At 42.6% G+C, this 20,192-nt stretch overlaps 1 protein-coding gene across 1 annotated transcript; it reads right to left on the bottom strand.

The window, feature by feature from the left end:
• Positions 1-271: 271 nt before the first annotated feature.
• On the bottom strand, positions 272-20,192 carry LOC142251764 (DNA dC->dU-editing enzyme APOBEC-3F-like). The gene is made up of 5 exons (XM_075324816.1): positions 20,080-20,192; positions 17,062-17,465; positions 6,975-7,027; positions 2,071-2,479; positions 272-696 (listed from the first exon to the last, which is right to left on the bottom strand). Exons 1-5 carry the CDS (start codon positions 20,190-20,192, stop codon positions 590-592), a joined length of 1,086 nt encoding a protein of 361 aa, XP_075180931.1. The 3' UTR covers positions 272-589.

The following is a 20,192-nucleotide window of genomic DNA, read 5'->3' as shown; positions in this document are numbered from 1 at the left end:
CCCTGTCACTGCCATTCGGGGACTCCTGTAAGGCTCAGCTGGTTCTAGACTTCAAACTAAAATGTCAATTTCGCCACATAAATATAACAAAAAAAGTTTTAAAAATATTAATAAAATAATTTAGTTTAATTCACCATCCCTATTTCCAGTTCAAAAATAACTTATAAAACACATTTTGGTATCATTGTGTCCATAAAAGTCAAATATATGAAGATATAAATATTTAAAACTTTTAGTATCCAAAAGAAAACAAAAAAATCAAAAAGCCAGAATTATTGTTTTTGAGTGGGTGAAATTCCCCCCGAAAATGCAATAAAAATTAATTTATTTTATTATTAATAAATATTTTATTTATTTAAAATGCCATATGTGTTTCAATGTGGCATTAATAAAAAAATGTCAGCGTGGTGCACAAAAAAAATAAGACCACACCGCTCCATTAGTGTAAAAATACATGTAAAATAAAATTCTGTGCATATGAAAAAGAGTGGAACTTTAGGAAGCCGATTGCTAATTCCAGTAAAATTAGCATTTTGCATTAATTTTTAGGTTTGGAGTCCATTTAGCACCTATATTGTGGCCGTGCACATCAGCCCATCAACCACTGGAAAGCCGTGTAATAATCCCTGTACAAATTCTGCCACGGAATGAATGAGTCTGAAGTGTCGACGAAATTCTTCCAACACCAACGAAAGTCTAAATGGCAGAGAAAAAAAACAAAACAGTAATTCATGAAAAGGAAAATATAATTATATAATGCTAGGAGAGGCAAAAACAGAAGACGACTTATTTCCTAGCTCAGTTATGTCCACCTCATTCTTAAATACGACTCGTCACGTTCCCTAATTCTGGGGTTCGTGTGCAGGTGACTAACGTTCTAAAGCGGCCCGGCCACAGTACTGAAAGCTGGGCTAAAGGGAGGGAATTAACTTTATTCCTCCTGTAAATTTCTGGCTTTCAGTCGTAGCGGCGTGGCTTCTGCCACCACTCAGTGACTGACAGCCGACTCTGTACTGATACATTGCCAAGTCGGCTGTCGGTTCCAGGACCTGGTTACAACCGTCGCTGGCTGTGTAGAGCGGTGACAAAGTTGGACCCTGCCGGAAGAAATAGTCAATTTTCTCTCGGTAGCCCGGCTTTTAGGGCGGCGGCCAGGTAGACATAAAACACTTTTAACCTGCAGATAACCCTATATCTACAGATTTGGGGACATGACAGGTTCCTTAAAAGTTTAATAATATGCAGTCTGGTGTGTCTACAATAGTTTGGTCCTTTTAATGGGTCGTCCACTACTTGGACAACCCCTACTCATTCCGTATGTTTGCCCAATAAAAATTTTGAAAAATGTAACTTTTTTTCCATCCTACGGAAACCCATTTTGGCAATTCCACGATTTTATAGTAAATCACTGAATCACCTGATGGTAGCCATACACATTAAACAACTTTTAGCCAAATTTTATGTCTCACTCATGTTCATTTTCACGAGTAGAAGAAAATACGTTCCTTCCAAAAGATTATCATGGTTGAACCCAACGTCCAGAATCATTTTCTCCTCCAACATCTGCCGTCCCGAAACAGAGTAGATAACTAATACAGCTTTGTGTTAGGCCTGTTTCACACATCTGGCATTTTGCCGCTTTGCCGGATCCGTCACACTCCAGTACAGTGCAATACAGTAGAATGGCATCGCGGCAAGCTCCTGTCACATGCTGTCATATAATCTGAGCATGTGACCGGAGCTTTCCGGAGTGTGACGGATCCGGCAAAGTGGCGAAATGCGGATGTATCAAACCGGCCTAATAGGCAGGCTTGGTCAAGTTTTGGCTATTTGTGACCTTAATAGGTTTATTTTATTTGGGATCCTTTCCTGGTTTTTACTTTGAAAATACACATTCACGTCAATTTGTAAACCCAACCTAAAGGACAATGTACATAACCCAATATAGGCACTGAAAAACCTGTAAGATGGAAACTTTTGAGTTTTACGTCCATATGGGTAGACATCGATGATGGCATGAGGGTTTAGTATGTATGTTCAAAAGTGAGGGCATCAAGAGCACAATCTTACCTATGTGACACATTGGTCGTATTTGTACTCCTTTATTTTTAAGGTCTTGGATTTTAGGCTTGGTAGTGCCCCGATAAACTTTGGCAAATATGATGTGTAACTTGACTTGAGGATTTTTGGGAAGGAACGTGTTCAACAATATCTTAGTGCAACCATCACAAGGACTCCAGGAGATGTACCACACAATAGTGCATTCTCTCCAAGCATCTTTGAATCGTTCTCCAAGAAACACTTCTTCAGCGTGGAGTTCTCCAGTGTTGGTAAAATGACCATAATCAATAAGTTTGTTCTGTTCATACACTTCAAAGCAGAGATGGGTTACCGGAGGGTTTGCATTCGGTCGATAATGAGAAAGGAACATCGCAGGAGCCATCAAAAACATATTTGTAGAAAGAGCACAAACCAAAGTCTGAAAATAAAAATTAAAATCACATTAGAGAATTTTCAGAATGATGAAAAAAACAAAACAAAAACCAAAGTGACTGAAAACACAAAAAGGACAAATGGTTCCCATACTTGAAAGTTTGGATCGCTACTTAAGGATTGACTTGTGAACCGATCTCAACAGCCTCTATACCTATATATGCCCATGAGAGTTGACTTCCGGTCAGGACACTCATGGTTTGTCCAAAAATCATGGTCCCGTTTTTGGATTGTGATATATGGATGTCTACATAATGGCATTAAAGGGAACCTGTCACCACTTTTTTGGCGTTTAAGGCTAGTTTCACACTTGCGTTGAACGGTATCTGTTGCATTGCGTTGTGTGACGGATGCAACGGATGTGTTGCATATAGTTGCACAACGGATGCAACGGATGCTGCAGAACAACGGAATACGTTTTGATTTTTTTTTTTTTTTTTTTTTTACAGTTTTACCGGCGGCAGACTATTGTGAACGATCAGCTGATCGCTCCCTGCAGCCAGCCGCCGGGTGATCAGCTGACCGCTCCCTGCAGCCAGCCGCCGGGTGATCAGCTGATCGCTCCCTGCATCCGGCCGCCGGGTGATCAGCTGACCGCTCCCTGCAGCCGGCCGCCGGGTGATCAGCTGATCGCTCCCTGCAGCCGGCCGCCGGGTGATCAGCTGAGCGCTGTCACTTGCCGGCGCCCGGGCATGCCGGCGCCCGGGCACGCCAGCGGGCGGGCGCTCAGCTGAGCGCTGTCACTTGCCGGCGCCCGGGCATGCCGGCGGGCGGGCGCTCAGCTGAGCGCTGTCACTTGCCGGCGGCCGGGCATGCCGACGGCCAGGCGCTCAGCTGAACGTTCAGCCACCGCGAGCCAAAATAAAGTTTGTGATTAAAAAAAAAAAAAGAGCATGCGCAGTGAAATCCAGAGGATTCCGCTGCTCAAAACAACGTTACATGCTGCGTTCCTCCCGCTGGGCGGAAGCAACGGAGCATCACCCAGCGGAAGCAACGCAGGTCCTTTTGGTACAATCCGTCAACCATACAAGTCTATGGGAAACAGCGGAATCCGTTAGCGGATTCCGCTGTTTTCCAAAAGGGCAGATTGTAACGGAAGGAAAACAACACAAGTGTGAAAGTACCCTAAGCTGCGGCCACCACCACCGTGCTCCTATATACAGCATTCTAACATACTGTATATAAGAGCCCAGACCGCTGTGAGAACTTAAAAAACACTTTATAATACTCACCTAACGGTTGCTTGGTTGGCCAGATGGGCGTCTCTGTTCTCCGGTGCCAGCGCCTCCACTTTCAGCCATCTTCGTCCTCCTTCTGACTCCTGTGTGCATGAAGCGTCCTACGTCACACTCGCCGATCCTGCACAAGCGCACTACAATACTTTGATCTGCCCTGTTCAGGACCTGAATGCCGGCGAGTGTGGATGACGTCGGACACGTCATGCACCACAGCTAGAGAAGAAGGAGGACGAAGATGGCCGAAAGAGGCGGCGCTGGCACCGGCGGACGGAGACGCCCACCTGGCCAACCGAGCGACCGTTAGGTGAGTATTATAAAGTGTTTTTATGTTCTCACAGCGGCCTCGGCTCTTATATACAGCATGTTAGAATACTGTATATAAGAGCCCGGTGGTGGAGGTCGCAGCTTATACGCCAAAAAAGTGGTGACAGGTTCCCTTTAAGAGAACTGGTTGGAAGCATCAAACTAATCACATTTCGGGGAAGAGTGGTGAAAGACAAGTTCAAACATATCTTCCTGGTTTATAAAATCTACTTCATCTTTATGTAAATGAGACTTCAAGGGCCAAATCCCAAGTGCTACATCATAGCTTTAGATGATTCCTTGCCTAGCATGGAGTCTGGAAGTCAATTCATGCTTATCAGAGCTTGGCAGCATGATTTCAACAAGGCATAATTTTCTCTTAAACGTTGCTACTAATAATGAACGCTCCCATGTTCGGCTGCTCAGAACTCGTAACAAGCAGTCGGATGCTTGGACGGGCTCGACTCGTTTACCGAGTATAATTGAAGTCAATCGGGGATTCGAGAATTTTTGATGAAGAAAATTGCTTGAGTTCCCCATTGACTTCCCATCTGAGCATCCAACTGTTCGTTACGAGTACCGAGCCCCCGAGTATGGTAGTGCCCGCTCATCACTAGTTACCAGTACTGAGCCCCCGAGCATGGTAGTGCCCGCTCATCACTAGTTACCAGTACTGAGCACCTGAGCATGGTAGTGCCCGCTCATCACTAGTTACCAGTACTGAGCACCCGAGCATGGTAGTGCTCACTCATCACTAGTTACAAGTACATAGCACCTGAGCATGGTAGTGCCCGCTCATCACTAGTTACCAGTACCGAGCACCTGAGCATGGTAGTGTCCGCTCATCACTAGTTACCAGTACCGAGCACCTGAGCATGGTAGTGCCCGCTCATCACTAGTTACTAGTACTGAGCACCCGAGCATGGTAGTGCTCGCTCATCACTAGTTACAAGTACCGAGCATTCGAGCATGGTAGTGCCCGCTCATCACTAGTTACGAGTACAGAGCGCCTGAGCATGGTAGTGCTCCCTCATCACTAGTTACAAGTACCGAGCATTCGAGCATGGTAGTGCACGCTCATCACTAGTTATGAGTAGCGAGCACCCGAGCATGGTAGTGCCCGCTCATCACTAGTTATGAGTACTGAGCACCTGAGCATGGTAGTGTCCACTCATCACTAGTTATGAGTACCAAGCTCCTGAGCATAGTAGTGCTCGCTCATCACTAGTTACAAGTACCGAGCATTCGAGCATGGTAGTGCACGCTCATCACTAGTTATGAGTACTGAGCCCCCAAACATGGTAGTGTCCACTCATCACTAGTTATGAGTACCAAGCTCCTGAGCATAGTAGTGCTCGCTCATCACTAGTTACAAGTACCGAGCATTCGAGCATGGTAGTGCACGCTCATCACTAGTTACGAGTAGCGAGCACCCGAGCATGGTAGTGTTCAATCATCTCTAGTTATGAGTACTGAGCCCCCAAACATGGTAGTGTCCACTCATCACTAGTTATGAGTACCAAGCTCCTGAGCATAGTAGTGCTCGCTCATCACTAGTTACCAGTACTGAGCACCCGAGCATGGTAGTGTTCGATCATTACTAATTATGAGTACCGAGCACCTGAGCATGGTAGTGCCCGCTCATCACTAGTTACCAGTATTGAACACCCAAGCATGGTAGTGCCCGCTCATCACTAGTTACGAGTACAGAGCACCAGATCATGGTAGTGTTCGATCATTACTAATTATGAGTACCGAGCACCTGAGCATGGTAGTGCCTGCTCATCACTAGTTACCAGTATTGAACACCCGAGCATGGTAGTGCCCACTCATCACTAGTTACGAGTACTGAGCATCTGAACATGGTAGTGCTCGCTCATCACTAGTTACGAGTACCGAGCACTCGAGCATGGTAGTGCCCGCTCATCACTAGTTACGAGTACCGAGTACCCGAGCATGGTAGTGCCCGCTCATCACTAGTTACGAGTACCAAGTACCGAGCACCCGAGCATGGTAGTGCCCAATCATCGCTAGTTAACAGGACCATAGGCACAGACAAGACTAGTCCGGTGCCATGCCAGATGATTGACAGGTCTCTATAGAATACACCTTTTCTTCCAAAAACAACTTCACTCAACTCCCTAGATTATATGGAGCTCTGCTCCAGTCTCTTCAACAGAGATGAGACGCTGTAGCACATGCAGCCTAAAGTGTGATACAGTTTTTCGAACAAAGCTTTCCCGCTACAGTAATACAATGTCATAGCAAGATCTGTGTTGCAGTTTTGCAATATCCAGAGAGCCACCGGAGACCACTGATAAAAATCATCTAAGCAACCAAGTCACTTGTACAATGTCTAAAGCCGTCTTTGAGGGACAAATTCTGAATTTATATATTTTTTTTTTTTCTGTGACATTTCTGAATCTATCCTAGACCTTTTTTTTTCTTCTGTGGCATTATGTTGTCTATGGAACGTTAGACTGTATTGTGTCACATAACATTGCAAATAATGAGTATGAGACATCTGGCGATTTATTTATATTTTTTGAACCAGACAGGAGTTTTTATCCTAAGATGAGTAAATTTGGCTTTAACCTCATGGGAAGATTTGCTTATCCCTGGATCAACGTTGCATGGTTTGGCACAGTAATTGAGGAACATTTATTTTTTTCATCTTTGTTGTTTTTTTATTATTTTTTTTCTCAGCTATGTGACCACATTACTACTATATTATAGCGGTGTGGTTTTCATGTCGACAGAATGACTCACAGTTTTCTCACAGAAGGATGACACATGAATCATTCCTAGTTTTATTTTTCATCTGTGACATGGTTTGTATAAAAAATGTAGATAGTATTATTTGATGTTATTTTAGGTATATGGTTTTAATTTAGACATTTTGATTAGACATATCCACATACTGACCAGAGATGTACTGACCTGAACTGTTCCGTGCTCTTCTCGTTTGGCCTCTTGTCTGGAAATCGCTCTCGCTTTGATAATTAGAAACTGGTTTATCCAGTAACGATGCGGAATATACTATGGTGCGGACATTCCTGGCCTCGTTTATGTTTATACTCATCTTCATTGACTTTTGCTTTCCCGATCACGCCCATGTTATGATTAACAAGTAAAGTATTGTTCCCCCAGTAAGATAAGAGCAGCAGATAGATATGAATCAGTGTCAGAAACGCCGGAAAGGAAACTGAAAGTGCTTGTCTGTGTCACATGTCACAAGATAGAAACTAATCTCTATCCACACAGTTTTCTTTAAAGACAATTAAAAGGGTTTTCCCACTAACAAAGTTAATTTTAATCAATAGATCTTGGAATAATAATAATAATTTCCACAATTGGATGTGATTAAGAAAAATGTCCCTGTGCGGAGATAATCTTATCTATGTGTCCCTGCTGTGTACTGTGTGTAATGGCTGTGTCTGACCATACAGAGACATTGTCTGATCACACCACATCTCTTGACCCGGGGAGGATGATAAAGACAGTACAGTAATCCCTTCACCTATCGCGGGAGTTACATTCTTAAGACCCCCGCGATAGGTGAAGATCCGTAAAGTAACGGAGTTATATTTACTTTCTTATTTACCTGTATTTTTCAGATTATTAAAGGGAACCTGTCACCACTTTTTTTGGCGTATAAGCTGCGGCCACCACCACTGGGCTCTTATATACAGCATTCTAACATGCTGTATATAAAAGCCCAGGCTGGGGGTATAACATAAAAATCACTTTATAATACTTACCCAACAGTCGCGCTGTGGGCCTTATGGGCGTCTCGGTTGTCCGGTGCCGGCGCCTCCTCTTTCGGCCGTCTTCATCCTCTTTCTGAAGCTTGGGTGCATGACACGGCTATGTCATACACACTCGCCGAAACTGTGCATGCGCACTACAATACTTTGATCTGCCCTACTCAGGGCAGATCAAAGTGTGCCTGCTCAGGACCTGAATGCCGGCGGACGTCGGACCCGTCATGCACCACGGCTAGAGAAGGCTAACAAAGATGGCCAAAAGATGCGGCGCCGGCACCGGACAACGGAGACACCCATAAGGCCCACAGCGCGACTGTTAGGTAAGTATTATAAAGTGTTTTTATGTTATACCCCCAGCCTGGGCTCTTATATACAGCATGTTAGAATGCTGTATATAAGAGCCCGGTAGTGGTGGCCGTAGCTTATAGGCCAAACAAGTGGTGACAGGTTCCCTTTAAACATACTTTTCCTCCCAAAAATTTACAAAAATAATGCACCCAATCCTAGTGTACACCCTGACCTGTGCTCACTAAATGATCGGTTAATTAGTGAGTGTGTATAAAAAGAAACCCAGTGCCCCAGACCTTCACTTGAACTGCAACTTGACCTTTGACAACATGCCAAAAATCCACCCTGCTACCAAAGCTTTGATTATCAAGAGGCTGAAGAACAGATTCACTGCAGAGGTGCCTGGCACCTTTAATGTGTCTTAGTGTCATGTACAAAGAATTAAAACATTTTTGAAGAGACTGGAGATGTTTTTGACAAGCCCAGGTCCGGCAGACCCCACAAGACAACTGCTCAGGAGGAACGTTTGTTGGTTAGAAAATCCAAAGCCAGCCTCTCTTCCACTGCAGCAGAGCTCCAAAAGGCCTGTTCACCTCAAGTCCCTGTGTCAACTAGAACAGTTTGTAGGATTCTGTCTCGAAATGGCCTCCAAATTCTGCAGCAGTATGGTGCTCCATCTCATACATCCATCTCTACAACCAAGTTCCTCCTGGCAAAGAAGATCAAGATGCTCAAGCACTGGCCAGCCCAGTCACCAGACATGAACATCATTGAGCATGTTTGGGGTAGGATGAAAGAGGAAGCTTGGAAGACAAAACCAAAGAGTCTAGATGAACTCTGGGAGACATGTAAGACTGCATTCTTTACTATTCCTGATGACTTCATCAATAAATTGTATGAATCATTGTTGAACTACATGGATGCAGTCCTTCAAGCTCATGGAAGTCACACAAAATATTAAATATGGCTCTAATAGCACCACAACTTCATTCACCAATGTTATGCAACATATCTTTGTATTAGAAGTTAATTACTTGTTTGAATTTCACATTACTTTCTGTGGGCGACAAAAGTTTTGTCTTGCCAAAATCTGACCTTTCTGTGTTCATTAAATGATCAATATTTCAGGTTTGCAGCAACTTTATTTTCATAACCTAAACCAAATTTAAGAGGGTTTCAAAAGAGTAATTTATAAAACCAATGGATGAATTTAAAGTCAGGTTATAAGCTTTTATTTACATAACATGGATAAGCGACAGAACTTCTGTCAGGGACTGTACAGACACTAAGGCCCTTAATGCACAATTTATATCCCTGTTTTGCATATACAGATACAAAAGAAAGGACACCTAAAGAAAACAGCAAAATGGTCCCTCTAATATAGTGCCAGATTGTACCATGTAGGATAGAAAGTGTTTGTTTCTGCCTCTTTTCATGACCCTTCCTCACTCCATTCTTGATAACAATGAAGCAAGGAATTCCGGAAAAGTTCTGACCATTAGTAGTAACGTGGATGAGACCACCTACCGTGTGACCCCTCTATCCAGTGGCCCAATACTAGCCACATCAGTGCCCTCTTTGATTATTACGACCACACCCTGAGTAATTTATATACGATATTAACTTGAAGACCTCTTAAAACTTTTTATTGGTTGACTGTTTCCAATCAGCATTTCATACAAGTCTCTTAAATAAAATATTACATACTATAATAACATTTACATTGGCCCTATTTGCCAATGATAAAATATTTCCAAAATTATAAGCAAAAAAAATAATAAAAGTAGAATGCCTATTACATATATAGCATAAAAGCAAGCAGTTTACATAGGAAAGTCAATTTTAGGTGCTGAGAAGATATCGGTTGTATCTCTCAATTTCACATATACATGTAAGAAAAAGGAGGGATCTTGGCTGGGCAGCAGATTGCTGATGAAGAAACCTGCTTTTACTGCAATTTTCTGTAAAGGCCAGAAAACAATCCCAACCTCTTGGACTTTCCTTTCGGAAGATGGAACAGATGAGGGTCTCACTATCCTAGATAGTGCTAATTATTACTTTCTAGATTTACATCTACTCTATACTGTATTGTCTACTAGTTGGACTGTAAAGCCTCTGTCAGCCATTGTAAAGTCTCAGAGTAGGTTCTGGCCAAATGTTGCCATGGACTGAATGATTCTGTCGTGTCAACGAAGTGTTTCCAACACCAAAGGAAATCTGAAAGACAAAAATCACAAAGAAAAATCATTATTGCATGAAGAGGAAAAATCTAGTGATTAACCCTTTCACGACCGGCCGATTTTTCGCTTTCCGTTTTTTTTTTTCGCCATTCTTTTTCTGAGAGACGTAACTTTTTTATTTTTCAGTCAATATGGTCATGTGAGGGCTCATTTTTTGCGGAATGAGCTGTACTTTTAAATGAAACCATCAGTTTTACCATATTGTGTACTAGAAAATGGCAAAAAAATTCCAAATGCTGAAAAATTGCAAAAAAAGTGCGATAGCACTATGGTTTTTGAGATATTTTATTCACTGTGTTCACTATATGGTAAAACTGATGTGTGGGTGTGATGCCTCAGGTCAGTGCGAGTTCGTAGACACCAAACATGTATAGGTTTACTTTTATATAAGGGGTTAAAAAAAAATCGGAAGTTTGTCCGAAAAAAGTGGCGCACGTTTTACGCCATATTTCGTGACCCGTAGCGTTCTCATTTTTCGGGATCTTAGGCTCAATGACGGCTTATTTTTTGCGTCTCGAGCTGACGTTTTTAACGGTACCATTTTTGCGCAGATGCTACGTTTTGATCGCCTCTTATTGCATTTTGCGCAAAAGTTGTGGCGACAAAAAAACGTCGTTTTGGCGTTTGGAATTTTTTTGCCGCTACGCCGTTTACTGATCAGATTAATTGATTTTATATTTTGATAGATCGGGCGTTTCTGAACGCGGCGATACCAAATGTGTGTATATTTTTTATTTTTTTAACCCTTTAATTTTCAATGGGGCGAATGGGGGGTGATTTGAACTTTTAGGTTTTTTTGTTTTTTTTTAATTTTTTAAAACTTATTTTTTTACTTTTTTTTTTTATTTTACTAGTCCCCCTAGGGGGCTATTGCGATCAGCATTCCGATCTCTCTGCAGTATCTGCTGATCACAGCTGGAAGGCTGTAAACAGCAGATACGCTGTCTTTCTCTTTTGCTGTGCCCCGGGCACAGCGAAAGTGAAACCAATTCATGTGTAGTACAGGAGTCATCACATGACCCTGTACTACCATGACAACTATCGGGAGTCACGTGATCGCGTCACGTGACTTCCGGTTTCGGCGGTAAGTAAAACTTTACCGCGATTGCGCTTATAATGGCGCTGTCATGTATTGACAGCGCCATATAAGGGGTTAATCGGCACGAGCAGATAACGATTCTGCTCGTGCCTAGCAGGCACACATCTCAGCTGTGAAAATCAGCTGAGATGTGTGCCGATCGCGGCATGCTGCCGCCGGAGGACCGCGGGCAGTAAGATTATGTCATTTAGGACGTAATTTTACGGCCCGCGGTCGTTAAGGGGTTAATGGCCAATCTATGTTAGACTACTGCAACCTCCTGCTCTGTGGCCTTCCTTTTAACAGTCTCGCACCTCTACAATCTATTCTAAACTATGCTGCCCGACTAATCCTCCTGTCCCCCCGCTACTCCCCGACCTCTCCTCCCTGCCAATCCCTTCACTTGCTCTCCATTGCCCAAAGACTCTTTTTCAAAACCTTAACCATGACCTACAAAGCCATCCACAGCCTGTCTCCTCCATACATCTGTGACTAAAAGGCCCAGTCACACACAACGACTTACCAGCGATCCCGAAATCGATGGACCTGATAGCGATTGCTGGTAAGTCGCTGAGAGATCGCTGGTGAGATGTCACACAGTCAGATCTTACCAGCAATGCAGGAACAATACAGGTCGCAGTAGCGACCTATATAAAGATCTCAGCAGTCACTGTGACCCTATCACACAGTGTAAAACACAGCGATGTGTCCTGCCCAGCAGGACGTCGCCTTTGAAGAAAATGGCCTGGACCATTCAGCAACGACTAGAGATCTCACAGTAGGGGTCTGATCGCTGGTAGATGTCACACATAACAAGATCGCTAGCGGGATCGCTACTGCGTCACAGAAACCGTGACTCAGCAGTGATCTCGCTAGCGATCTCGTTAGGTGTGACAGTACCTCTAGTCTCCCGGTACCTACCTACACTTAAACTCCGATCCTCACAAGATCTCCTCTACTCCTCCCATTTCTCCTTTTCCCACAATGGCATCCAATATTTCTCCAGCACATCCCCCATACTCTGGAACGCTGTACCCCAGCATATCAATACTATAATACTGCTCCTATGTACAATAATATAACTACTATAATACAGCCCCCTATGTACAAAAATATCACTACTATAATACTGCCCCAATATATACAAGAATATAACTACTATAATACTGCTCCCTATATACAAGAATATAACTACTATAATACTGCTCCCTATATACAAGAACATTACTATAATACTGGCCCTACGTACAAGAACATAACTATATGTACAGCTGTATTTAATATATAGCAATATATATAAATATATATATATAAATATATATATATATATATATATATATATATGCACTATATGTAGAAAATAGCTATATGTTCAAGAATATAACTACTATAATACTGGCCCCATATATAGAGAGAGATATATACACATATATATATATATATTCCTATGTACAGGAATGTAAAAGCTATAATACTCCCCCCTATGTACATAAATAAATATAACAACTATAATACTGCCCCTATATACAAGAATACAGCTGCTATAATAATGTCCCTATGTACAAGAATATAGGTATAATACTGCCCACAAATAATACCTACCTTTGTCAGGAGGAAGTTTGAAAATCCACGAAGAAATCAATAACAAAGTAGATGGGATCACTGCAACAAACTGCATGTTGAAAAAACTCACTACTGCGTCTTCCTTTGTTTGACACGGTCACCCAATCAGGCGAGTCTGTAGTGATCACCAATCGGAACAGAGGGGCGTGAAGAAAGGCGCTGTAGCGATCACCAATCAGAACAGAGGGGCATGAAAAGAGGCAACGCAAAACATGTCTAGAGGTAAACACCACGCCTCTATCAAGGTCTGAGTCGTCGCACAGCGACACGTGTGACACGTCCCCAACGACCGTCGAGATCGCTATGATCGCTGCTCCGTCGCTGCTTTACATTACATGTTTGACAGCTTACTAGCGATCATCTAAGGTTGCTGTTACATCACAGGAAATGGTGACGAAACAGCGACGTCGTTGTCACTGTCGCTATGTGTGAACCCAGCTTAATGCTCAGTCTTCCATAGCGCCACACAACCATCTCCACCCTCACCTACTGTATCCTCACCCATCCCCTGTAGACTGTGAGCCCTCGTGGGCGGGATCCTCTCTCCTCCTGTATCCTCACCCATCCCTTGAAGACTGTGAGCCCTCGCGGGCAGGATCCTCTCTCCTCCTGTATCCTCACCCATCCCTTGAAGACTGTGAGCCCTTGCGGGCAGGGTCCTTTATTCCTCCTGTATCCTCACCCATCCCTTGAAGACTGTCAGCCTTTGCGGGCAGGGTCCTTTATTCCTCCTGTACCCTCACCCATCCCTTGTAGACTGTGAGCCCTCGCGAGCAGGATCCTCTCTCTTCCTATATCCTCACCCATCCCTTATAGACTGTGAGCCTCATGGGCAGGGTCCTCTCTCCTCTATTGTTTATGATTATTGTACTTGTCCCTATTTTGTATGCCCCTTTTCACATGTAAAGCGCCCTGGAATAAATGGCGCTATAATAATAATAATAATAATTTTAATCCTTCCTTTCAACCTAGTCTTAGGCGGGCTTTGCACACTACGACATCGCAGGTGCGATGTCGGTGGGGTCAAATTGAAAGTGACGCACTTCTGGCATCGCATGTGACATCGTAGTGTGTAAAGCCTAGATGATACGATTAACGAGCGCAAAATTGTCGTAATCAGTGCAGTGTCGGCGTAATCCATAATTACACTGACGCGACGGTCCGATGTTGTTCCTCGCTCCTGCGGCAGCACACATCGCTGTGTGTGAAGCCGCAGGAGCGAGGAACATCTCCTACCGGCGTCACCGCGGCTTCCGTAGGATATGCGGAAGGAAGGAGGTGGGCAGGATGTTTACATCCTGCTCATCTCTGCCCTTCCGCCGCTATTGGCCGCCTGCCGTGTGACGTCGCTATGACGCCGCACGACCCGCCCCCTTAGGAAGGAGGCGGGTCGCCGGCCAGAGCGACCGTCGCAGGGCAGGTGAGTGCATGTGAAGCTGGCGTAGCGATTATGTTCGCTACGCCAGCTATCACACGATATCGCACCTGCGACGGGGGCGGGGACTATCGCGTGCGACATCGCAGCATCGGCTTGCGATGTCGCAACGTGCAAAGCCGCCCTTAATCTTTACAACAGACTTCGAAATGGAACTGAACTGAGGTCACAATAGAGTCTAATAGCCTTGAAAGGTAACGTTTCATAAACTATGAGTGGTGCATCACTTATAGTCCTTGCATGGATGATAAAATGCTGCAATAAAGTAACCTGTGGAGTTTTCAGATGATAACTATTTATAGCCTCCATTGGAATCTCCATCAATTGTGAAATATCAAAACCCCAACAATCTCAATTGTAAGCCAAAGAAGTGTCACAGGCTCCATTGTTCCATTATCTGCTTGGCTTTACTGTAAATCGAAGCCGTGATGCAGATAGCAATAGAGCCCAAGGTGCATCTACATTTTCCTACCAAGAGTTTTTTTTCCTCAACCCGTATTGTACATTTTTTTGTAAAGCAAACAAAGCAGATTTTTTTTGTCTTATTTGTAGGCTTTTGATTGGAAACCATTCTTGGATTTTTTTTTCTAAAAACTGTATACACCACATTCTCTCGATAGCTTTCATTAGTGCACACTGATCAGTTTTGGGGGATGTTTCAGCCTAAGCAAAATATCATTGGGCTTCAGGGACATGGATTAACCTGAAATTCTCTGAAAAATAATCAAAGAACCTTAACTCAACCTCAATGTTTCCATGTAAAAACAATTTATAAAAGCTTAAAAAAAAGCGTCACATTTGTATGTTCTAGAGACGATTGATTCAACTCAAATGGAATTAGATCCCATCAAATCAGAACAATGTGCGATTATAATTGCAGGAATTCTGATAAACAAACAAAATCATTTTACACATTTTATCTGCTCCAGACTACTGCCGGGGCTCCCCGATACTCACAGCTGTACTCTAGTCTGTCTTACTCTCGCCCTCTATCCCTCTCTTTCTTTCTTTCTTTCTTTCTTTCTTTCTTTCTCTCGCCCTCTATCTCTCTTTCTCTCCTTCTCTCGTTTTCTCTCCCTCTTTCTCTTTCTCCCTCTCTATCTTTTTCTCTCTATCTTTATTGCTTTCTCCCTCTCTTTATCTCTTTCTACCTCTTTATCTATTTCTCTATCTTTCTCCCTCTCTTTATCGCTTTCTCCCTCTCTATCTCTTTCTCCCTCTCTTTATCTCTTCCTCTCTCTCTTTCTCCCTCTCTTTATCTCTTTCTTGTCTCTCTTTATCCTTTTCTCCCTCTCTTTATCTCTTTCTCCCTCTCTTTATCTCTTTCTCCCTCTCTTTATCTCTTTCTTCCTCTCTTTATCTCTTTCTCTCTCTGTCTTTCTTTTTCTCCTCTTTCTCCTTTCTCCCTCTCTTTTTCTCTTTCATTATCTCTTTCTTTATCTCTCTTTCTCCCTCTTTATCTTTCTTTCCCTCTCTTTATCTCTTCTTCTTTATCTCTTTCTCTCTCCCTCTTTCTCTTCTCTCTTTATCTTTTTCCTTCTCTTTATCTCTTTCTCCCTCTCTTTATCTCTCTTTCTCTCTTTCTCCCTATTTATCTCTTTTTCCCTTTCTATCTCCTTTTTCCCTCTCTTTATCTCTTTCTCTCTCTCTCTTTATCTCTTCCTCTCTCTTTATCTCTTTCTCCCTCTCTGTCTCTCTTTTTCCCTCTTTTTCTTCCTCTCTTTCTCCCTCTTTATCTCTTTCTCCCTCTTTATCTCTTTCTCTCTCCCTTTTTCTTGTCTCTCTTTATCTCTTTCTCCCTCTCTTTCTCCCTCTCTTTCTCCTTCTCTTTATCTCTTTCTCCCTCTCTTTCTCCCTCTCTTTCTCCCTCTCTTTCTCCCTTTCTTTCTCCCTCTCTTCCTCTTTTTTCTTTCTTTCGCTTTCTCTCCTCATTCCTTTTTCTTTTTACACAATGGTTAAGGATTTCCATATCTATAATGAGCTTGACGCCAGTCACAGATCCTCGTGAGGCCTGTGCTCTGCCCATCTGACAAATTTGAATTTCAAAAGGTTTGATCATCTCTAGTTTGTGTTTCATTTTTTAGGGAAACTTTCGTTTTCGTCATACTCTTAATTTTACAATATATAATGTTTGATAAACGTTATTTCTTCCGCATTTTCATTTCAATGGAGTGACAAAAATAAGTTACTTCCAAAAGGATTGATGTAAGCCAACTTTCCCATATCGTCATCTCCCCAAAAATCTGCCTTCAAAGAATATACAGTAACATATATACCCAACACTTCCTTGTGATGTAGCCTGGTTCAGTCAAGATTTGCTCATATCTATGACTCTCTTTTCCTTTATATGTTTTTTTAGTTTTAGGTTCATTTTTTCTGGATTTGGCTTGAAGGACCATTTAGCCATAACTGTGTAAACTAAACCAAAGGGAAAAATGATCTGACCCTCAACCGGCAGTGAAAAATATTATGAAAATGATGACTTCTGTGACACATCAATAATGGGATGGGGATGTGGTATACATAATATCTAATATTCAGTCACTCAGCAAATTAAATTTCAAACATTAGGTGAGATCTCATGGATGATACTGACCTTTGTGGGACATTGCTTGTATTTTTACTCCTTTACTATTAAGTTCTTGGATCTTAGTAGTGCCATGATAAACTTTGGCAAATATTATCTGCAACTTGACATTAGGGTTGTTGGGAAGGAACGCGTTCAGCAAAATCTGAATACACTTATCGCAAGGACTCCAGGAGATGTACCACACAATAGTGCATGTTCTCCAAGCATCTTTGATTCTTTCTCCAAGAAACACTTCCTCCGCGTGGGACTCTTCAGTGTTAGTAAAGTGACCGTAATCAATACGTTTGTTCTGATCATACACCTCATAGCACAGATGAGTTGCCGGAGGGTTTGTAACTGGTCCATAGTGAGAGCGAAACATTGTGGGAGGCATACAAATCATGGTGATGACAAGGGTACAAATAACAGACCTAAATAAAAAAAAGAATTTCAAAATCACATAGTAATATTTTTGAAAACAATAGAGATTTCGTAACATCTGGGTGCATGCCGACATTGTAGTAGATTCATCGTAGAAGAAAATACGAATTCTGTAAATAATTTTGAGTTGGTTGCAGCACAAGTTGGCAAGAGCTTGGATGTGACGTTTGAAGGACAGGACAGAGTCGAGGGTTCCTCTGAAGCAGTGGACTTGGGGAGAGCATGATGTAATTTATTGTGATAGATCTGGGAGGGGACTTAGGTGAGATGGAGGAAAGAAGATGAGTTTGGTTTCGTCCACATTGAGTTTTAGGAAGCAAGAGGAGAAGAAGGAGGATATGACCAATAGACACTCTGGGATTCTGGACAGCAACGAGGTGACGTTCGGGCTGGAGAGGCAGATCTCAGAGTTATCAGCGTATAGATGGTACTGGAAGCCATGGGAGTTTATGAGTTGTCCCAGGCCAAAGGTATAGACAGAGAAAAGTAGAGGTCCCAAGACAAAGCCTTGAGGGACACCGACAGAGAGTGTGCGGGGGATCAAGAGGTAGTGTGGGAGTGGGAGAGGATATTATTAAAAATAAAGAAACTGTATTGTAGTATTGCTGTGTCAGGAAAAGTTTGATGTGTTGAAAAATAACATTAATTAACCTAATTGGAAAAGTCTGCAAACAGTAAAAAAAAATGATATGAAAGTATTGCCCACAACACGGCAAAAACTTGCAATATGAAACAATTAAAATGTATCTACCCCAAAATGGTATCAATAAAAACATAAGGTCCACTCAAAATAAAAGGTCTTCCAAAGCTCCATCGATGGGAAAAAGAAAATGTTACAAGTCTTGGAATATGGCAACACAAGTATATTTTTTGTTTTACAAATCTCCCCAAAGGTTTTTACCACTTAAATTAAATAAATAAATAAATAAATAAATAAATAAATAAAAAATAATAATAAAGAAACAACACTGTGATGCTAGTCACTATTTATGGATAGAATAAACAGGAGGGTAGTCAGAGAAGCCGGCATCAGGAAACCGGAGGACATGACAGGACACAGGGAGTAATCAGAAGTGCAGTCAAGTCACAGGCCGAGGGTCAGAATTCCAGGAGAGCATGTGTTAGATTGAGGGAGCAGACAGAGACGTGGTCAGGTAACAGTCTGAGGTCAGAAGCCATGAGGTAACGACAAGAACAGGGAGCGGGCAGAGAGGTGGTCAGGTAACAGTCCGAGGTCAGAAGCCAGGAGGTAACGACAAGAACACGGAGCGGGCAGAGAAGTGGTCAGGTAATGGTTCGAGGTCAGGCGCCAGGAGGTAATGATAGAACAGGAAGCAGGCAGAGAGGAGTCAATCAACAGTCCTGGGTCAAGAAACTTTTATCAGAACACAAGCACGAACACAAGCCAAGAACATAACTGTAGAACCAGAGAGTACGACTGATGAGGTTCTGGGAGAGCATGGTCAGTAATGAAACAGAGCAATTACCAGGAAGGTGGAACACCTGAGTAAAAGCACCTCCTAGAACCAGCATGGAATCTAGTGCTGTCAGACAACCTGCCAACTAGTGCTCAAAGAAACACAGCAGAGCATTTCCAAATACAAAATGCTCTGCACAAAGGAAACATGTCACTGTTGGCTCTATAGTTCAGAAAGGTACGGCAGAGCATCACCTGTGTGCAAGATGCTCTGCACAGAGGAATAATTTCACTGCCGGCTTCTTAATTCAGGAAAGTGCAGCAGAGCATCACCTGTGTGTATGATGCTCTGCACAGAGGAATCGTGACAGACACAAGTTTTGTATCGCCGTAATTATACTGACCTGAAGAATCATATTACCAAGTTAATTTTGTATCACAATGAAATTCGTAAAAGCAAAATGCAAAAACTATTTGTGAAATTGATATGTTTGTGCAGCTTCTCTGTGCTTCCTGTTTTTCAAGACATTGAATTATAAAATGAATTGCGTTAGTCAAAGCGACAACTTGTAACGTAAAAAAACAAGACCTAGCACGGTTATGTCGATAGAAGAATAAAAATGTGACGGAAAGGAAGTAAAAAATGAAAATGTAAATGGTGAAAATTGCCCTGTAGTGAAGGGGCTGAGGACTGCAAGTATGGTGGTTATGGGTCGAACTTTTGTTCCACGTATTGGGGCATGTTAGTCCAATTTCCATGGACTGACAGAATGGAGAAGATGGAGAAATTTTATTCTATATATTGGGGCATGCTAGTCCGATTTCCGTAGACTGATAGAATGGAGAAGATGGAGACATTTTGTTCCATGTATTGGGGCATGCTAGTCCGATTTCCGTAGACTGATAGAATGGAGAAGATGGAGACATTTTGTTCCATGTATTGGGGCATGCTAGTCTGATTTCCGTGGACTGACAGAATGGAGAAGATGGAGAAAGAAATTTTGTTCCATATATTGGGGCAGGATTGTTCAATTTTCACGGACCGACAGAAGGGAGAAGATGGAGAAATTTTATTCTATATATTGGGGCATACTAGTCCAATTTCCGTAGACTGATAGAATGGAGAAGATGGAGAAATTTTATTCTATATATTGGGGCATGCTAGTCCGATTTCTGCACAAACTCACAGAATGGAGAAGATGGAGACATTTTGTTCCATGTATTGGGGCATGCTAGTCTGATTTCCATGGACTGACAAAATGGCGAAGATTGAGAAATTTTGTTCCACATATTGGGGCAT

The sequence above is a fragment of the Anomaloglossus baeobatrachus genome, chromosome 9, assembly GCF_048569485.1.
Source record: "Anomaloglossus baeobatrachus isolate aAnoBae1 chromosome 9, aAnoBae1.hap1, whole genome shotgun sequence".
In the NCBI taxonomy this organism is placed as follows: Eukaryota; Metazoa; Chordata; class Amphibia; order Anura; family Aromobatidae; genus Anomaloglossus; species Anomaloglossus baeobatrachus.
This window is presented reverse-complemented; position numbering and strand designations above follow the sequence as displayed.

Excerpts from the sequence above, each read along its gene's own strand:
- LOC142251764 (XM_075324816.1), bottom strand. The coding sequence starts at position 20,192 with ATGCCCCAATATGTGGAACAAAATTTCTCAATCTTCGCCATTTTGTCA. Across the intron at positions 7,028-17,061 it reads ACAAGCAATGTCCCACAAAG|CGAGAGCGATTTCCAGACAA; the intron begins GTCAGTATCATC and ends TAATTATCAAAG. Across the intron at positions 2,480-6,974 it reads AAGAGCACGGAACAGTTCAG|ACTTTGGTTTGTGCTCTTTC; the intron begins GTCAGTACATCT and ends TTTTATTTTCAG.